Source organism: Pempheris klunzingeri, chromosome 1 (assembly GCF_042242105.1).
Source record: "Pempheris klunzingeri isolate RE-2024b chromosome 1, fPemKlu1.hap1, whole genome shotgun sequence".
NCBI classification, from domain to species: domain Eukaryota; kingdom Metazoa; phylum Chordata; class Actinopteri; order Acropomatiformes; family Pempheridae; genus Pempheris; species Pempheris klunzingeri.
The window spans coordinates 4,744,479-4,765,968 of record NC_092012.1 but is presented as its reverse complement, the minus strand read 5'-3'; the positions used below and the strand labels follow the sequence as shown (position 1 = coordinate 4,765,968).

General features: G+C 40.5%; 1 protein-coding gene across 1 annotated transcript in view; it reads right to left on the bottom strand.

The window, feature by feature from the left end:
- Positions 1-21,490, bottom strand: part of LOC139201062 (protein kinase C-binding protein NELL1-like) — a 216,079-nt gene that overhangs the window by 33,375 nt on the left and 161,214 nt on the right. Inside the window, exon 14 of the mRNA XM_070830283.1 lies at positions 15,527-15,649. Within this exon, the coding sequence (XP_070686384.1) occupies positions 15,527-15,649 (123 nt within the window). The remainder of the gene's footprint in view (positions 1-15,526; positions 15,650-21,490) is intronic.

Below are 21,490 nucleotides of genomic sequence, written 5' to 3'. Positions count from 1 at the left end.
AGATTTTTACTGCCATAATGTATCTGCAGAGGGCTGAAAGGGTGGTTGATCAATACCACTGACACGACAATTAATTCCACCAGGTGCTTTCAGAGATTTCTCTCTCTGTAAGGAACCTCCACACATATCAAACTGCTGAGGGACGGAGGGCGGCAGTGCTGCGAGTGAGCAAGTGACCAGCTTTGAGCCCCGTGTAGGAAATCCAAGTAAAAACCCACATTACAAAACAATCCCATGAATAAACATGGTGCCATACTGTTGTCTCTATTGTTTTATATGATGTTTTCACTCCTATTGAAGGCCACTCTTAGCTGCTCTAGAAGCTGTTGCTGGGTTACACATGGACTTATTCAGAATTAATTTAATTAAAAACTGCGAGTGAGAGGGATCCTTGGTAATTAATACTGTTTATTTTAATCACTGTGCTGTACTGATGTGGTGGTACCACCATAGATAAAAACAAATGATTATATGTTCAGTCATACTTGTTCAACCAACTTGATTTTTTGCATTCAGTTAGTTTGCTGTGATACCTTTTGGTCCTTGCAAATGTGGAACTGCCAGTGAACTACAGAGACCATAATTCATTGCATCTACGCCTATAAATGTGTGTGTGCATGGAGAGACAGTTTGAAATGTTGCCTCCATAACCAGATGGCAGCAGAAGACTGAACTAACACAGCCATTAATTTATGTTAGACAGGGAGACTGAAAAACACGAGCAAGCGTGACAACAAAATGTATTTCTGTGCCACATTTTCTAGATGTTAAACAGCTGCCAGTGTTAAAATGGTCCTCTGAGATTCTTGCTTTCACTTTAATACCATTAAAAGCACTGTATGTTTACACTTTATCTAGTTATTACATTTCAGGCAGCAAAATACAACCACATCTTCTGCTGCACGTAGTTATCCATTACCAGGAAGCCGTGCTTAATGCCATCTTAAAATCAGAGCATCGCTGTCTCAAGAGTTAGACTGATCTCTTAAAAGCATGCCCTATAATCCTAATCCAAAGACATGTTTTTATAAATATAGTAAGAGGCTGCCCTAAAAGACTCACCAATGCTCTATGTTATGCTCCTGCTTGGCCTCATATGCATGATGATCAGCTGGGTTATGTACTCAGACCGACCACACATGAGCATGTCATGCACTTGCACCTGGTTTAAATATATAGGATGAAAATATAGGAGACAGATTGTATCAGTATTTCTATAAACACTACTATTATTAAACAGGAAGTTTAAAATGAGTACAAGAACACATATCAAAAGTAAGCAGCTCAACATTTTACAACCGTGCTGGAGACTATGTGGTAGTATGGATGCCAGTCCGGGTTAGACCTTTTTGGGAGAATATTGCAAAAGTAATTGAGGAAATATTTTGCTACAAAATACCAAACGATCCAGGGACTATGTATTTTGGACTGCCAGCAAAAGAGGAGGTACATATGGAGGATGCCTACCTCTACAGAGTGATCTTGTTGGCCTGTAAGAAAACTATTACAAGAAACTGGATGGAGAGTGACATTTTAACTGTAACACAGTGGAGAGAAATTATGAACGAAATCTATGTGATGGAAAGGATGACTCATTATTTAAGACTGACAATGGGCAAATTTGAGAAAAGATGGGAAAAATGGTCACACTATATAACTCAGGCATCTCCAACCAGTAGTTTTTAAGCTCTTTCTTGGTGGGTTGCCAAAAGCCTTCTCTGAATGCACATTCGCTTGATTTGTCTCATTTTTATACAGTCTGCAAACATTAACGCAAACTCAGTAATATAGAAGAACAAATCTCTTGTAACTTTCTACAAATTGGCTGAAAAATATATCTATCTGCAGGTAAACGCATCCTTGATCACACAGCTACACGGGAGTTTTTGAGATGTGGGTAGCTCATTGACGCTCTTGCTGTGTAAAAGTAGCTCAAAGCTTGAAAAAGGTTGGAGACCCCTGACTTACTGAATTTGTAATTTAAAAAAAAAATGAGTATAAGAGCAAGGAATGAAGCAGTTACAAGATATGGGAACCAAACACAGAATGAAGATCGTTTGAGAATTATATTGAAAGGTTTCAGCCTATCATCTATCAGAACTTTTTATCATCCAGGAGGTATAAACACATAAACCTCTGCAGACCATGACACCAGACACAGGATGCAGACAAGCTTCTAACAGACAACGTTAGTTCCTTTTAACCGTGACCACCATCTTTGCCTAACGTCAATCACAGTCTTATTTGCCTAAACCGAATCACTGAACAAACAAACTGTAATCACAGATGTGACAGATTGGAAGAATCCTTATGTGAATCATTTTGTAATAATTTGACTGTGACAAACAATCCTCTCCTGGTGATTGGAAATGTCAGAAAACGTCCATATGTGTAATTTAGGAAGTTTTTGGCATATATGGATTTGTTGGACAAAATTGTTGTCAAATATGACCATGAATCAAATTATCTCTGTCTTCAATGTTTATAGGCACAGTCGAGAAAGACCCTACAAAACAAACAGAGCAGCTCCCTTCAGCTCTAAACAGCATTTCATTTCATTTCTTTGAGATTATTGTTTTGGTTTCACGACCTGCAACTTCACTGATTGTCACGTCTCACCCATTGTATTCTCTAGTAAACTTGAGTGTTGACTCACACATCAGGAGCAGACACCTGTTTTAGGTGAAAAAGTTCTAAAAACCTATTTAATGGTACCTACAATGCACCAAACAGCAGACAGACAATATTAGAAACTACCTGGTGAACGTAGTGGAGTGTCTGTTATTATGTTTGGGTTAAATAAACTTATACTTAAACATGTTTCAGAATCTTTGAGTTGATGAGAAAATCCACAAAATATTCCTGCTAAGATGTGAATGCTAAATGTGGGTGTGGGAGTGTTTATAGATGCATTTATGCGTTTGAAAACTTGCAGAGTTGAAGTACAAATGAAGTTTAAGTAAGTGAGAAGAGTGTGGAGAATCTAAGTTTATAAAGAGAAGATCTGGCAGGACCCTGCGAATAAACAAAAATGAAATAACCCCAAGCCAAAACAGTGCATTTTGTTGGGGAGGTTTTGTTTTGTGTGTGTGTGTGTGTAAAAAATCAATTGCTGAATAACAATTGAATAAAAGAAAAAAAAACAAACCAAAACAAAAAAAACATATTCATCTCGCTGCTTCTTTTTCGACTAAATCAGTGTGTGGCAAACATTAACTGTCTGTTCACGCCACGTCTGGATGATTTTATCTATTTTCATCTGTGGAAGAGTCGTGGGGGCATGAACCTATCAGAGCAGCGAGGATGGGAGGGGCCGGGACGCCCTTGGCAGCTGGATGTGAGGAGCTTTCATAACCAAGGGTGGTGCAGGACGAGTGACTCCCTCTATCTGAATCCATTACCGAGACACATGCAGGTAGGCTACTAACACCTCTGCTTCATGTTATCAATGAAATAACAGAGGCCGGATAAAGTTTACTGCTGGGAGGTGAGCTACAGTGGTGGAAATGTCCGTGACCTATGCTGCTGCTGCTGCTGCTGCGGTGGTGAGGAGGAGGAGGGATCTGCGTCGAGCCACGATGTGAATCTGATGTTGTGAAGATGATTTTGTGTGTTGGAAAGTTTTCATTTTCTTGGTCCACAGCGGTGGTTTTTCTCCTTTGGTTTTCCATTACACTCAAGTTGGCCACTTGTAGCCACAGATACAAAAGAATCAGTTCAAACACACACAATAATACGATCCAGCCATTCAGTTTAACATGTCAGATTTCAGCCTCTGCTGAATACAATGGAGATGAGCAGAATAGCACCCACAGTATTGAAAGATTCCAAAGCAGTGTGTCTTTTTTCAGAATCAATGCAACTGTACTTGTTGTAAAATATATGGTTTTATCTTTCAGTGCTGTGAGAGGGATTTCTCAGAGCCTGGAGAGGTGATACAGGAGCTACGATGCAAAATTATTATTATTTTTTTTAAATTGGGTGAAATGAGTTTTTACCAGTTTCTTACTGAACTGTGGACGTGATTAGTTTTAAATGATTAATACCAACGTTACACGGCGACCTGGCATCTGCAAGTTCTAACTTTCCTGCTGCAAAAAGATCCTTTTAGTTCACAGTAAACAAAGTGAAGTATAAAAGCTATGATGAAAAAAAGTCAAGACAAAAACGCTGAGAAAATGAGCCACTAATTATGTCCTAGCATGCAAATGGTGTTTTTAAAACTTTCACCCAGAGCTTTGTGTTATTGTTGGTTTTTTTCAATGAAAGTTTTTTAATATTTAAAATGGACTCAGATAAATTGCTTGGTTATTTGGATAAAGACTGGAAACAATGAACCCTTGCCTTGTTGTAGTTTACTGCTTATGAACCATCATTGCAGCAGGTTCAGCGTTCAGATGCTGGGACAAAGTGACGATGTGACTAGATTTGAACGTAACTTCATAACATGTAAAACTGTAGCTGCATTTTGTCATTGTATGGATTTTGTAGGTATGTCCACCTTTGACCTGCAGCACTTTAATACTGTAAGTTTTACAGTGTGTGTTTTTCACCTTTGATGTCACTCCCTCATACGTGGTTCATATAATATGGATAAGTGGTTGATTTTACAATCTCTTAACAACATTTTCTTCTAACAAAAATAAAAGGACTAGTGAACAAAATGTAATAATATCTGCACCTGTGATAACTTGCAGCAGCAGCAGCTTCTCCTTTTCTCTGCTCATATCTGAAAGGAATGAGCGAATCTCATAAAATCTCTTGGTGTTTCCACACTAATTCACCCTCTGACACTGAGCGAGTCTTTAAAAATATGACTCTGAATACTAGACCTGCCCTGACAGACAGCACATGGAAGAGACGAGAAAGATGGTTTAAGTGACAGCTGAGGAATCTGCATTAAAAAGAGGCTGCGGATGAGATGGGGATGTAAAGTGGATTTGGATATGCATACCTGTGTGTGTGTGTGTGTGTGTGTGTGTGTGTGTGTGTGTGTGTCATGCAGGTGGAAGCCCCGCCAGGCGAAGCAGCAGCTGGTATTAAAGGCAGGTGAGGAGAACAGAAACTGTCATATCATCCTCTATGGAGATGGCTGCTGTTTCATTTCTTTCTTTTGTCACCACACAAACATCTCAACGTGCTAACCTGTGTTTCTTTGTCTGGCACCTCTTAACCACCCCTGTCTGGACCACCACTTGGGTCCAGGCTGAAGTACCTCAACAAATGTTTGATGCCTTGCCATGTAGCCGTGTTCAGATATTCCTGGGGTAATCTAATAACTCAACTTTCATGTCACGCCATCACCTGGTCGAAATTTTGAATTTGGCCACTGTGGTCTATGACTAAACACCTGCAAAATGAATTCCCATCAGTCTCAGCTTTACTTTGAGTTTAGTGCTGACGAGCCAGTGATGGATGAAGTATTCCGATTTTTTACTTAAGTAAAAGTTCTGCATTCAAAATCACACCCTTGTAAAAGTATGTATGTCTATATAAAAGTAAAAGTACTCACTATGCAGCCAAAATGGACTCTGCCAGTGTTCCATCATTACACATGATACTACTGGATTAATAGTAATAAAGCAGCCGCACGTAAGCTGCTACTTAATGTTGTAGCAGAGCTGATTTTCCTAATTTTATACACCATTGAGTGGGTTAATAAACTGCGTGACAATTCATTGTATTTCATATGCTCATTAAAAGTTTTAAAATCCTAATCTGAAACATAACTTTAGCTGTGAAATAAATGCAATGGAGTAAGTGGAGTAAGTACAATGTTTCCCTCTGAAGCCGAAAATACTCTAATGAACTCTGGATTAAACTAATAGGAAGAGTACAGGAGTGAATGCATTTATTTACATGCCACCACTGTAAGTAGCAAATGTTATAATGCTAACAATCTAAGATGGCAAACATTACCTGCTAAACCTGAGGAAGTGTTATTTTGTAAACTGTTTGTATTTTGTCTCTGTGTCTTTGTCTTTCTTTGTGTTATTTACTTATTTATTCACCACTGACAACATTCACATTTTAATATCATATATATAAGAATAGTTTTTTCTTTTTTGGATGAGTTTCTGTCCTCTCTTATTTGCAGCTGCTTTCTTGGAGGTAAATTAATGCTTCGGTGAGATGTGTGTGTGTGTGTGTGTGTGTGTGTGTGTGTGTGTGTGTTCCCCTAAATTTCCTGCTTGGCAGAAACAATGCACTAATTAGCTGAAGAAACCTTAATATCAGATTCTAATAAACATACATATCATGAAATGCACACAAACGCCTCGTTCTTTGTCTTACTTCTGTTTGGGGAATAATCGTGCTCATAGTTTTGGAACTGTAGTTTCCATAAATTTGGGGCTTCGGGGGATGTAAACAGGATAAAACAGAGTTGCCTTGGAAATATTTAGCTGTGGGCAACAACTAAAGCATCTATTTAGTTCTTGGTCTATATTATTTAGAACTGGCAGACTGGCACTATTAAAAGTATGCAGAATTAGCTATTAGCACTTCCAGTTGTGTGATGTAGACATACATGTGCAGACAACTATCACTAGATTACTTTGGTACTGACTAACGCTTGAAAACATGATGATTCTCAAGCAAGTTCTGTTCTTCTTAGGAGCGTCTTGACAGGTAGTCAAGTCTCAAATAAATCCAGTTTCAAAGCCAAGTCTAAGACAGCTTCTCATTTCTGGTACTTCAATCTGAATCAAGTTCAAATCTTAAGGCTCAAGTCTTAATGTTGTCACTTATCGAGCAAATTAAAGAGGGAGTGGGGTGTGAATACTTTTCTCTACTCTTTCTCTTGGAAGTACAATTTCCATCACAATTTAAGGAGTAACAATTACTAAAGAATCACCTCTTTGAGCTAAAATCCCCAGCAATTGCTGAGTAAACCTTAATGGACTACACAAAGTTTCCTTGTCTATCCGTTATTTGTGTGTATCTGTGTGTGTGTGTGTGTGTGTGTGTGTGTGTGTGTGTGTGTGTGTATGTACAGCCTGCAGCCTGCCATAAATCAGTCAGGGTCCACAAGTCTGAACTAAAGTGTTTTGGAGCCCGGAGCCTCTGGGGTTTGTGCTTTTCAGTCCCAGTCGAAACCGTAAGTGTGTGTGAAAACAGACTGTTTTCTACACCACAGCTATCTACCGGGTGAATGTCTTTATGCTATTAGTGCAGGTTGCAAATTAAATTCACTATAATTGAGAGAACGACGCGGGTGACACAGTTGGTTCTGAGCAAAATTTGTTTTCCTTGAATTTTCTGTTGATTGGACTGGGGAGAAGGCATCTTGAGAAATTAAGCTAACATGAGATGCTAAGCACAACTTTATCAACAGATAAGCTAATGTATTATTTATCATCACACACACACATCCCGTGTTGTACACTTGTTCCTATTAAGGCAAATAAAACTACATCATTCTTGGTGACAACCTTTCAAATGATTATTTCACGAGGAAGATATCATCCCATTAAAAGACGGGTATATTAAAAGGTGTCTCAGCCAGTCAGTCAGCTGCGGTGGTTGCCATTTCCCTGGTGATCTCAGCTTCACTCAGGCTTCATCCAGGTTGCATAAACCTTCAAGAGCTGTAAAACAAACCCCGGGATAAACAGCTCTCAGCTCTAAAGCATCACAAGATGATTATAGAAATAAGAAAGAAAATCTGTTTAAAAAAAACAACATATTTGCATTTATGTTCAATTTCCGTTTACGTACGAATTTCTTCCTGACATTTCTCTTTTTTTCTCTAATGTTTTAAATGTGAAATTGTGGCTTTAGACCACTGAATATCCCTTAAATGACTCAGTCTGACGAGGTTAAAATTCTCTCAATGTCCAGGCTGAGGCCACGAACTGAGATGAGGAATTAAAACTAGCTTCAATTCAAGAGGTCACAAGCCAAAAAGGTTGGGAACTACTATTAGGTGATATCACAAATGCTGCATCCTGCTACACACATGTCTGCGGTGAGTGAACATGCAAACAGTTGACATGACGCCTGCGTCACTACTTTCCTGAACTCTGAAAACTCGGCCTCAATGCAATGGAGAAAAACCAGGAGAGGATGCAGATAGACAGAGAGCAAAAAAACGAAACCTATAAAACAGTGATAAAATACATCTGCAGAAGCAACCCAGACACGCCCTGGATGATCAGAGTTCATTTCTTCAAGCGCATTTCTCAGTGGACCCCGCTGACTCCTTCTGAGAAGCTGTCAAGCCATAAAACACAACGTGAACTTGGACTGTTTCCTTACTTTCTCTCCCAAAACACTGAGAAAACCTATTGGTGATATTAGCAGTAGTAACAGCACCAGAGGTTATTTTTTTCCAAGTCTTTTGAGGCAAGCAAACTTGTCAGGGTGTGTCCTCATAAAAATCTCTGTGAAAGTCCCGATGCAGATGAAGTCTCTCTGAATGCTGACCAATGCAATGCCTCAAGTAAACTGATTCCAAGTCAAATCTCGTCTTCATTTTGCTGACTTCACTGACTCAAGTCTTACTCGAGCCCAAGTCTGCTGCTCTGAACACCACCAATAATAAAATATTAGAATAAGTATTCTATTATTAATACATAGCACTGCCGTTGCAGCAAAATTAGAGTTCATTGTTGGTATTGCTATTGTTTAACCACCCTCTTTGTATCCCACTGACATGCATGTCCTTGTTAAACAAGAAGCTCACATTCAATACTGCAGAATATCACTGACACAAGACTGATTTAAGACAAAAAAACACAATGAATCAGAGAGAATGAAGATAGCATGCTAGATTTTCGCCTGCTGCATTATATTGGACCTGATAGAGTTGAACACAAGAGGATTTTTCTCTTTGCTATACAGCAGCTACATCTAACAGCAGGGTGCACACTAAAAATAATTGCCTCAAATGATAATTGCTACAAAGCTTCAAAAACAAGTAGTGTTTTTTTTTTTTCTTAGTAGGCTACATTTTTTTTCCCACATTTGCAATTAATCATAGCTTCAGATACTGTGGTTTTCACCCAATTAAATGTTGTAAAACACTCTGCCCTCTAGCACAGAACTGCACAGCAGAGAAGCTGCTAAATGTGTTGTTCCTATCAAAAAGGGATGAAGGGGAGCAATAATTATGTAAACAGAATATTAAATGCTTCAGACTTGTAGGGGAAATGAAAACTGAATGCCCCCCAACTCACCCCCTCTCAACCCCCGCTCCGCCCCCTCACCCCCCTCTCGTTTCGTCCCCACCCCCTCCTCCCTGCAGCAAACACCCCCCCCCCCCTCACTGCATCTCTCAGAATACATTAGCCTGGCTTTCACTGCTTGCTGATAGCTGGTTGCAGCACAGTTCCACTGTGATTAGCTCCGATAGCAAGATGAGAAAAGCGCAAGTCAGTGTCTTTGTCCTCTGCGCCATAGTTTAGACTCGCTACTCAAATCCTCTCTATTTAAAACCCCTTTGTCTATACAAACCAGTCCTAGGGAATGAAACGGACCATTAACAAGATTAGCTCACTCATTCTGCTGTCGACAAAGGCTCTGCAATAGGCTGCTGATCATTAGGCTGGCAGCGGGAACAATGCTGATCTATAATCTTATGCCGTGCTCCGATTGAACTATTGTGGCTTATTTATTGTGCTCTGAGAGAGATGACATAGTGGTAGCCTTTTTTCTCCCCAAGAGGATAGTAACACAAGAGGAGGGGCAGAGAAAGAGAAAGGAAGGGAAGGAAGAAACAGTAACTGAAGGTAGAGGGAGTCTTAACCCCTCATTTCTTCTCACTTCCAGTCAGACCAGTCGATCAATAGCAGTAAAATGGGCTCTTGAGATGAAGGCCTTTCTTTGTGCGACCCTGCAATCATTGCAGTCACAGCAGGCAGGCAGTGGGTCAGCTGCAGGCCTGCTAGGTGCTGGGCACGTACGCGATTACCAGGCGTACTAACCAGCTGGGTCTTTGCAGCAAGGTCGTGTGTAAAATGTTGGATTGGAAAATCTCTCAAGCAGAGACGAATACATTTTAAACTTAATACCTTAAGTTGTGTTTTTAAACCAAAGCTGCAGTAAGGTGGAAGAGTGTGAGCCTCTGCATTAGCAGCACTTCCTGTTTGCATAATATCAGCAGCAGTGTCGTGAACAGTCACCAAAGGGGCATTGCATTCCTGTAGCAACAATATTAGTCTACTGCAGTCCCCTGTAATAGGAATGTGATGTGAGGTTAGAGAGGACAGCTATTATTCACACGGCCACGACACAAGGTTGCTTGTCACGAAAAGTTAGGTAGTTCTTGACAAACGACCACTGCTGTCATTTTTCTGCTGAGGCCAACGTCCAGATGATGTCAGTCACACAAAATCAACAGGTGTGGGCATCTCTCTAGAGATCCCTCTCTGCAGCAGAAAAGTAGCTGTAGGAGAAGCAGAGACAAATCTGCACACCTGCAGACCACAGTGTAAGCAGACATGATGACCCTTCAGAAACAGTGAGGAGGAAGTAAGTTCATCCACTCACAGCTACACAGGTAGAACCAAAGGTCCTGTACCACAGGGCATGTTGAAAAGCATTCAAGGAATGAAAAAGAAGGTGTTCAGACAAGTTAAGGAGGGAAGGAAGTCCACAATTCATCATAGAACACCTGTAATTTGTGAAACAGTACTTAATGAGTTCCAACCGAGGACAAGCAGCTGAGAAAGGTTTACAGGTCTAATAAAACCTGCAGACGAGCCACTGTGTCACTGAGTATGCAAAGCTACCTCTCTAGCTGTCCATGTCATCCTCCCAGCCACAACAAATCCAAAAGGTCAAATTATACCTTTAGAATATGAAAATGTTTGCTTTTACAGGAAATAAGCCGTTGTCAGTCAAAGGTGCTCATCATGTGTTTCAACATGTCAAGGTAATCATACAGTTTTAGCTCCGAAGCCCTGATTTTGCCCCGTCTCCTACGGTCTCATTGCTCAAGGCTGGCTAAACACACTTTTTTGCCTTATTAACATTAGCAGGGACAAGCTGAGGAGCCACAGTCACACTCAGACTAATTCTTCTATTCCTGAGAGGACCGCGGTGATGTATGAGGGGAATGAGATGGGAGGCACAGGTCGATTGGCCAACACTGTTGCTATCACACAGTAATGAGATCTCAGGGGGAGGGGAAAATAGAGCCTGATTCCTCCAACTCCCTGCTCACATAATACTAATTGGCCAGAATAGGATAGGTAAGACCTAGGAAGTTTTAATGACATTATTAAAAAGTATAGAATTTCCATACCTGGTTCTGACAAATATCATCAGTGAGTAGGATTAACACTGTCATGAGTGTTCTCTGTATACTGGTTGTCCATGTACTTCTCTGTGGTTTTGGTCTGGGGCTGAGTGAGCTAGGCCCCTTACTTGCACTTAAGAGAAATCTTAATGCTACAGCATACAATGGTATTTCAAACAATAGTGTTCTTCCAAGTTTCTGCAGATTGGGGAAGGTCCCTTTCCTCTAGCAACATAAAAAAAAAACCCTATGCACAACGTGAGCTCCACAAAGAAATGACTGGTGTGGGAGAACTTGAGTGGAGCACTGATCTCAACGCCATTCAACAACTCTGGGATGAAATAAAACCGTAAGGCCAAACATTAGAGTACTGAACTACCTGACTAATGCTCTTAAGGCTAAATCAAAGCAAATCCCCACATCCTGGTTCCAAAATCTTGAGGAAGCCCTTCAAGGTTATATCAGCGGATTAATATCCATGGTTCGACAGTGAATCACGTGTGTGTGTAATGTGTCCACATACTGTCCTAATATCCATTTACAATATATTGTGTTTCATATTCCATCATAAACATAAGCAGTGTCTATCCACCACGTTTAGTAATTTCCATGTATTTATACTCTATTATTCATATCTAAACATTGTTTGAGACATACGCCTCTCTAACGGCCCTGTTCTATCATTTGCACATTGAACGTGACTCCCTGAGTGAAAAATGTGGAGGTAGTGCTTTGCAGTCAGGTTGTATATTTATCTGAAAGGCTGTGTGTGTGTGTGTGTGTGTGTGTGTGTGTGTGTGTGTGTGTGTGTGTGTGTGTGCATGAGCCTGGAAACAATCCAGAGGCAGGAACTGTGTGGAAGGCACTTTGCAAATTGCATTGATCTCTCCCTAGACCTGCCTTCCACCTGCCGCCTTCCTAATGTCCATGTTACAGAAGGGTAGGGGGGGGGGTGGGTTCAGCTGGAAACAACTACTTCTTTTCCATCCTCCTGTCATTTTCTGCCATTTTTGTCTATCGTCATCTTTGCATTCACCTTCTGTCTCACTTTCCCCTCTCCTTCTTTCCTTTTCTTCATGTATCCCTTTCCTCCTCGCGCTCACTCTCCATGTATCACACAGACACACAGCTCTACTCATTGGTATGACTGACATGCTTTCCTCTGCCCTGTCCTTCTAATTACAACATTATTAGTTATCACAGTGATGAGCAGCAGTGCAGATACAGAACACGACTTAATGAGTGAGAAATCCTCTTGGAACCGCAAGAGGGTCAAAATTAACTGTGTTTTAATTTTTGCCTCTGTTAAACAAGTTCAGAGATGATCCAAATATCTCAAAAGGTGCTTAGCTCAGCAGTCAGTGGACTATATTTTGGTTTGAACTTTCAAGCTGGGTGTTAATAGAACCACATTTACGAATCAGGTTTTAGAAAATCAATCAATCAGGAAGACAAATGAAAAACAAAAACGATGTTTTACAAAAGTTGCAGTTGGTGGAAGCAGCGCTGAGGCTGCCTGTGAGGTGCGCCCTCATCTTATGTTGGCTCCTTCACAACGCTGATATCCCATGATGCAGCGTAATTTGCTGGAAGTTTCCTGAGATCATATTTAAGCAGTTTGGAAAATTAAAGCCTAATTAAGCGTAATGATACTCCCATCACTTGGACAGCAGCCAAGCATAAAAACAGTCATGAAAATTCCATGAAAGGACTTCTTGTGAGCTCATGAGACCTCTTTATTTACAAATTAAGCACTAGACAAGAGCAGGGCTGCATATCAAACCTCAGCTCTTTGAGCACCAGATGATTTGATTGCTTTGAGATTCTTCGTCTGTCAATTTAATATTTTCCGATATAATTAACTTTACTAATTTTATACTTCATATTAGAAAAACTCTTCTTTGTTGGTGTTTCTTGTGTCTTGATGTTGTACATAAGATGTTGTGTGCAAGTGTATAGTGCTATGGGATTAAAAAAAAAATAAAAAAATAGTTTTTTTGACACAAATAGATACATAAATAAATAAATATGATTTTTATATCAGTATCAAATGTTGCCAAATCAGGTATTCAAAGAGTTAATTGAATAATCTCATCCATAAGGACAGTAACTACTTCCTCCATGTCACTCAAGTCTTCGTTCCTTTCCAATCTTTTATTCTACGTATGCAGTTTTTTTAGTTTAAGCAATAAATTTCAAAAACAACATGCTATATTTGATAAATAAAACTCAAAGACTGGCATTCAAATGCTCAGTATGGTAGAATACACACGTTTCTTTCAGATATATTGCAAATCTACCATTTAGCTAAATGGCAACCTGGAATTGTGTCAACTTGGAACAGGATCCAAAATGTGATCTTAAAGTCAGAACACAACCCTGATATCCATGTTATCTCCTCTATGCTGCCACCCTGGCCAGGTGTCTCCTGGAAAAGAGATTGTATCTCAGACTCCTGGTTACTTAGCCAAAGAAAATTGAATGCATACAGCGTGTTTTCCCTCTCTTCACCTCACTGGCTCCTGAGTAAACATAGCTATTAATACTCAGGTGGACAGGGGAGTCCAGCTCCCTGGATGATGCTCTTGTTTCAACTCTGATGATGGACTCCAGTGATGTTTGCTGTACATGAGGGAGCTCGATCTGTGACACTGCTCTGGCAAGTCGAGGCTGCCAACACTCTAACAAGTCTCCTCAGACTGTAAGGGCCCTACATGGACTACAATCGACTGTCTTGATTTATCTGCCCTGAACCTGCGGTGACTATCCCACTGTGGCAACCTTCAGCGCTAATATACAGTTAAATATAGTTCATCCACTTAATGGCTGAGTGGATACGTGAACAGACTCTAAAACCAAAGGTTACATGTGTACATACATAGCCCTCCGAGCATACTCACTCCCACCAACACTAACGTAGGGTCACAAAACCACAGAAGAGTTTCTCTTTGCCACTGCAAGCTTCTTAAATGTTTTTCATGTGACTGATAAACAAACATACATCATAAATGTGTTTTTTTCTTCTTTGTAATGCTCAGTTTGATAAAAGTGCCAGATAAATACTTGCAGTTTCCTCTGAAAATGAAATCATTTTGATGCAATAAAACAGCAATAAGTGCCTCTTGTTGAAAAGATGTAGAGCATTGACTGCTGTTGTTCAATAACGTGCGCTAACAGAGTTTATTAAAGATTTCTCAATTGGCCAGTCAGAAAATGGCTGACAGGATGTTCAAAGCTTTCAAAGTTCACTTAAAATGGTGGCAGGCCTGTTTTAAAACAAATTTGGCCAAAGCTGAAAGCTTGAAATTGCTTATACTAAACTTGATTTAGTTGTCATCATTGCATTTTGTAAGCCATTGTATTCCCGGTACAGCAGCTGTTAAGATTGCACCACCGCACGCTGTTAAAATACTGCAATCTGTCGTTTTTCATTTATTTCAGAGACATTTCACAGATGCGTCACAACGCTGAAGCTGTTGATCTGGGAACCTATACAAAGTAAGTCTGGATAATATACAGAACGTTATGGGAAATTGAAATAGCTGTAACCTGCAGTCTACTGCAGCCATTTATGTAGGTAGCTTCATGATATGAAACATGTGTTATAGTGCAATCCAGGCTCAATGCAATCAACAGTGTTTAAAACCTAAATGTCACATTAGACTAAACCTGCCAAACGTGCAAAACCAAAACCATAAAAATTCACTGTATTTGTACATTTTTTAAATTGAGGCACTTTTCCACTTGGATTTAATTATAGGCTGTCGCTGTTTTCATATTCTGAAGATGACAGCACACAACCAACAAGTACTTTAGCTATTAGGCTGCAGTGTACTGAGAACAATCTACACGTCTGTGCAGCAGGCGGAGTGGAGACTTTTCTAAAGAGATTACATTTTTTGTGTACATACAAATATATACCACACACACTGCACAAAACATTTATCATTCCCGCCCCCCGTCCTCCCTCCATCTGTATGATACTAAAGGGCCAACCGGGTAACCGGGCGTGCCGACAGGTCAACAGGGAGCAGGGTGAGCAGTGGGGGAGAGGAGGCACACATGTGGAAAAACAGGCTGAAACTGGTCCAGAATCAATTTCCATCATCTCAGTGGCAGCTGCTGCCTGGTTAGATGGTGTGAAGGAGGAGTGAACCACATCGACCACGATGTTACGGAGCAGAGGATCAGCCACCATCAAAGGATGTGGAGGAAGGTTTGGATCTGTACTGATGGGCGTTTGTGTTTGTGTGTCTGGAGGGCTGTTCCGGAGCAGGATCTTACCTCTGCAGATGGTGCCGTTGCCCACGTAGCCCGGCTTGCAGGTACACAGGTGTCCTCTGATGGTGTTGGTGCAGATGGCGTTCTCATCACACAAATTTTGGCCACTGGCGCACTCGTCATGCTCTGAGGGAGAAATAGAGAGAGAGAGAGAGAGAGAGAGAGAGAGAGACCCCTGAGTCAGGATAGCTTTGTGTGTGTTTGTGTTTGTTGTGTGGAAGATGGAGAGGTCATTGGAAAAAAGCTCACTTCTTTTTCAGCTGAGCAGCCACGGAAATACCACTGATGAGAGCACATTCAACAAGCTAGTTGGCTGAGAATATGAGGTTAGAGCTGAGCCTTTTTCCTGTCAACAGCCAACTTGGCACGTTTGAAAAAGATGTGAAGTGAATTCTGTGGCACGAAGGTTACCTCAAACACCGACAAAGGTGCAGTTTTTCAAGCTTAATTTCATTTCCAAACCACAGTCAGGTGGTAGAGGTGTTGGGAGCAGCGGCTGATACATACCAGGTGCGCTGACTGATTGCTCAGTATCAGCATCAATTAGCCTAATGATGTTAGCTTAGATACTAGTGAGACTCTACATCAAGAAATATATCAACACTTAACACTCACAAAATCATGGAAACACGTTGAGATTTCTGGAAGATCTCAGACCACTAATTCCAGAGAGTTATCATCTGTTACCATAACTGATTGGTCGGCATGGGCTGCTTGTGTTTTTTCCTCCAAGTCTCCAATGCTGATTTTTGATTGTGAGTACAACACCAGGCAACACAGTAATGAGACAAAGTAAACATTTTTACCGTTGCTTATACCAGAGAGGGAAACTGAATGCAAACACAGATAACAGGAGAGAGTATAATTAAAACATGATATGGTCAGATCGCGTATGATAGATTCATCTAGTGTTGCGGTTGTACTGTAAATGAGTAAAAGCCAACGCTGAACTATAAATCACAGCAGCCCTTGTGTTAACTCCAGCCTCACCCATCTCTTTTACTTGGGAGAACCCGAGAGGGGAAAAAATGCAACAAGAGATTTGACCTGTGCCATGTAACTTTTAATTAAAGCCGATTAATGCTTTTAATCCAGTTATTGTACCTCAACCAAACAATGCAACATTAGGAGTATCAAGGCAGTTGCCAATGCCTTACTCGGCTTTATCTTTGGCTAAAGATGGCTGCAGATATGTCACCTGAGCTAACCTCACAGCGGGAAAACAAGCCTTACATTAGTTCTCAGCAGTAACAGTGAGTGCTGCAGGAGTGCTGTCATGTCAAAATGTAAAGTATAATTTTGGCATTTGCCTCCTTATCCTCGAATTGAAAATAACATGGTCCTTTGTGGGTTGGAAAAATTCTATGACTAAAAAACTGAGAGACTAATTCATTATAGAAAAGCAGTGCAAGCTCAGCAGTATGAAAATATGGGCAGTTTTGTTTCATTCATGAAGCGCTGACTCACTAATACCACGGTGGTACACTACACAGTGTTGTATGTAGTGTGCATGCTCAGGGTCAGTGTTTTATATTCTGCTGGGTACCATGAACTGCTCTCTTGGCTTTTATGTTTGCTGTTAGCTGGAGGCCAGGGGGAATAAGAGGTAGGTTAAGTGCAGCAGGTGCTGCATGATTAACCACCACTAAGAGACCTTACCTACTAAACAGTAACCCCATCCCACTGCGGCGATAGTGAACTGTAAGTTAGGACTGCTCACATAGCTGCACGGCAAAACTTTAGCTTTTCTTCCCAGCTATATATATCCTTGACTTTACTAAGACTTTGACAGCTGACTGCATCTGCTGAGGACTTTGGAGAAAGTTTAAGTTATGAAGGAATGTTCCAGCGAAAAGTTTTGTTTTGAGTATCAAAAACTTACCACCTGCAGCCTGAATGGTGGCTCACAAAAGTTTGGATCTATAATGAATGACAACAATGATCCATGTTTCATTGGAGAAAAAAAAGCAGATGTATACTGATCAGCATTCACTCAACATATTGATTATGCTGCTGAAGTAGTTTGAAAAGTGTATTTGGACATTTGCTTTTATCCACAAGGATACACGGATCATTTCATTGTAGATACAAACTTTTGTGGTTAATTTTTGATACTCAAAACAAAACCTTGCACCACCACAATGAGAGATGAGAACTTTTCACCTTGCACAACCTGCGCTCTCTTACATAGCCGAGTATTTTCCAGAAAGCACATACAGTATATTTAGTTTGGGTCATTTGCTAAAAATGTCCAATTCCCTGTTCCATAGCATGGACGCTTCCATTTTCCTAAATATCCACACAGGCATTTTTCACAGCGGACATTTTCATTTGTCATAGTAGCAACAGTGTTGCCAATAACATTAACAATGGCTCTCTGCTATTCAGATGTCCCAGTAAGCCATGACAGTGTGACAGTGACCCAGCATGCACAATGCAAGGAGCCTGACACTGGAGCAGCTAAATGGAATTCAGCCATCATTTATTATATTTTTACACATGCTTTTCCTACTGTGGCATGTCAGATACTTTGCATGATAAAGGCAAAGTGTGAAATACAGTTCAGCAAATACTGATTGATTGTGATTCACGAGTGTCCTTTTGAGAGTTTACCTTGTCATCCACAGAGATGATAATGACAGGTTGCTGGACAGAAGTCCATTGTTTAGCACTGCGTCAACCTACTGCAGCACTTTAATCACACATCAACACACAACATGTCACACATGACATGCTACATGTTTCACTAATGAGTCCCCTAATGAGGCTGCTCTGGAGTTGACCTGAGGCCACCACAACCCTGCTTAAGTGGCAATGTGCTATCAAGAAAATAAGTGAAATCTTATTCATACATTTTTAAAAATAACAGAACTATAACAACATAAAATAGTAATTATGGATCTCTCTATTTCTTATAAATATGAGATTAATTGGTCTTTGGCAACATCTTTATTGATTCAAGACTTACTGCAGGGCTTATCAAACTGGTTAATCTACATTTAATGGATCTTCAATTAGAATCTAACATGATTTTGGATCATTATAAACAATACATTAAAAGGCAACCCTCGATCATGCTGCGGTGGGGATTTACAGCAGAGCCGCACTGCTGAAATCTCGTTTTATATCAAACTATGAACTGTGTCTTTAAATGCCAGTCAAGACCTGGCCTGAGGCTGCCTCCACTCACAAGGTACACACTCATTAAAACACACTCCTCATTAATATGCAAAAGCTTTGGTGGGAGTCATGACTAATGCATTCCCCTTAATTAATGAGTGGTGCTCATGGAGCCCCGAAGCAACTGGGAGAAATTATTTAGTTTTTCTCTTCCCAAGGATTTCCTCCCCACGTTGAACTATAAAGTGGAGGTGAATGTCAACAGTGCTGGCTGGATGTGTAAGAGTTTATGTGAAGGGATATGAAAAGTAGGCTACATTAATCGTACAGTAATAGAGGAAGAGTTACATGATTAAATATTCAGTGTGCTAATGGCTTTGAGCGGATGAAGGAGAGAGCAACACAACCAAAACACTGATGGTCACAGCAGCTTATTTATGCTGTGCGATGTCTGCTGGCCAATTTGAAATTACACATTTGGAATATAAACAAACAGAAGCAGTAGCTGAATTGATGGATACTGAGGAAGTGAGGAACTGTCAAGCAGAATAAGCAATAAATCCGTCCTAAAACACAATTAGGGGTCCTACTTTTGAGGTGGCACAACAACCAATGCAAGCAGTACTCCGTTTTGGGGGTTTTCCTGACCTTGAAATTCGCTCTGCCCATCTGTGTGGTATTTTGGTGAACCAGTTTAGAGCGCAACGTGCACAGGTGGGAGGAGAGGCACAAACAGATGGGGAGGTTCATTCAATTGGGGCAGCGCAAGTGAGTTGCTGGTAATTTGGTGGAAAAATCGACTTTAGACTTTGCATGGAGAATAAACCTCTTCCTCTGCCACAACAGCAACCTGCAGCCAATCTGAAGAGTTTATGAAAAACAGCAACTTGGACACCGCAACAAGAGAATAATGCTTAAAATGTAAATAACAGATAAACTAAAATAAACAATCCCCAGCTTGACGTGTTTAAATTAGTGTCGTTAAATAAATCTGAATTAATCTATAGATTAATACATATTTACAGTATCTGTTGTCCACCGATGTGTCACGTCATAGTTTCTCTTTCACATTAAATCCCTGCAGCAAGACTGATATGTTGACAATGCTGCAGCTTCTGATTTAAGACGTGCTGTGGAGCTGTATTTACCTTCATTAAATCATGTGTAAACCAAACCAGGCTGCTCCAAAATACACCTCTACACACATCAGACGGGTGGGTTATAATTCTACTTTTTATATTAGAGACACCGGATTACCAGAGCTCATTAATCCTGTGTTTCACAGCCTCCTTTTCCACTTAAAAACGACAACAATTCTGCTGCACATGTTTTATTCTTGAAATGCATTATGAAGCAAACGCTGCTGTGTCAAATTTTTAGCATTGTACTAATTAACAAATAAAAAAAACACCATCTGCCTCTGGCTGGCACTTTGCACCATGCAGACAACCATGTGATTTTCTGGAAAGGCGTCTCTCTCTATTTGTTGAGCTGCTGGCTTAATATGTCACTGTGATTGGCAAAGCTGTGTCACAGCTATGAGACCAGCGATGTGAGCGTCCTTGCTAATCACCACACCTTCATGTATCTATATTCAACTTCACCCAGCTTACAAATACAGTGGGTGAATGAAATGTGATGTTTTCCTGGTTTGGTTTCTGTCAGCAAAAGATGAGGAAGATAAACTGGTAAGGGAGGAATGTTCACCAGCTAGCCATAACTTTCTAAATCAATCTCACATTGCACCTTTCATCGATGTTAGAGAATTCCAAAGTGCTTTACCACTAAAACTATTGTTCACAAAAAGTTAGAACGCAGAGGCACTAATGTAAGAAAGTGAAATAAAACAAAAAATCAATATGCCCAATAGCCATAAAATATCTGAGGCAAAAAGTTAGGTGGAAAATAATAGTTAAAGCTGCCTCACCAAAACCTTATGCCCTGCACTCCTGAGGGTCCTTCCTGGCTCACACATTAAAAGCACTCCAGACAAGTTGGTAAGTGCAAGACTACACTGAATTCAAATCAATGTGAACTGAACTCAATGAATGTGTTTGTTCGAGGGCTGCACTATTCTCTATTATGCTATTAACTTTAGGAGAAGCTGTATTTGATTCATGTATATCTAAGTCTATTGCTATGTGGACTGGGCAAAGGCAGTGGGCTAATAGAGGAAGAACTAGCATTTCAATGCACCTCTGCACCGGCTTCAAAATCCACTGTAGCAGCTGTTGTTTGGTGGGTGGACAATACAATAACCCAATCCTGTGATGAATGATCATTTCACTGGAAAGTTATTGCACTGACAGTGGTGAGCTCAGTGAATTAACAGCAGCCTTGTCTGATCACGCTGCCTGTCTCTGTCAGGTTCGGTCTAATTAGTGATGATTATAGAGTAATGCAGTGTCAGGTCTGGACATGTTGAGGTGACCCCCCGAAGAGCTGGGCTAATGATGCGTAATGACTGATCATCAGGACCATGGACAGCACCTATCGCACTCAGTATAGCTTCTGCAGTGTCAACACAGCGAAGAACACAGGATAATTGGAGGATCAGAGGGATGAAAGAGGTTATTTCACATAATTAGAGACAAATAATATGCTTTTTTTTATACCAAAGAGAGCTACAGCTGTGTCTGAAATCACTCCCTTGCCTATACGGTTAGTGGTTGAGTGAGTTTGAAATAGGTATTTTCACTTGAATTGAAAAAAAGTGGTGTCACATAACAAGCATGTACACATCTACTAAAGGTGAAGAACTGTAATATGGGATTTATTTTACAAAAAGTAGAGCACATTTTGTACACTGCATTGTTGTTCTTCTCCACAGCAGTGCAGAAATTTACC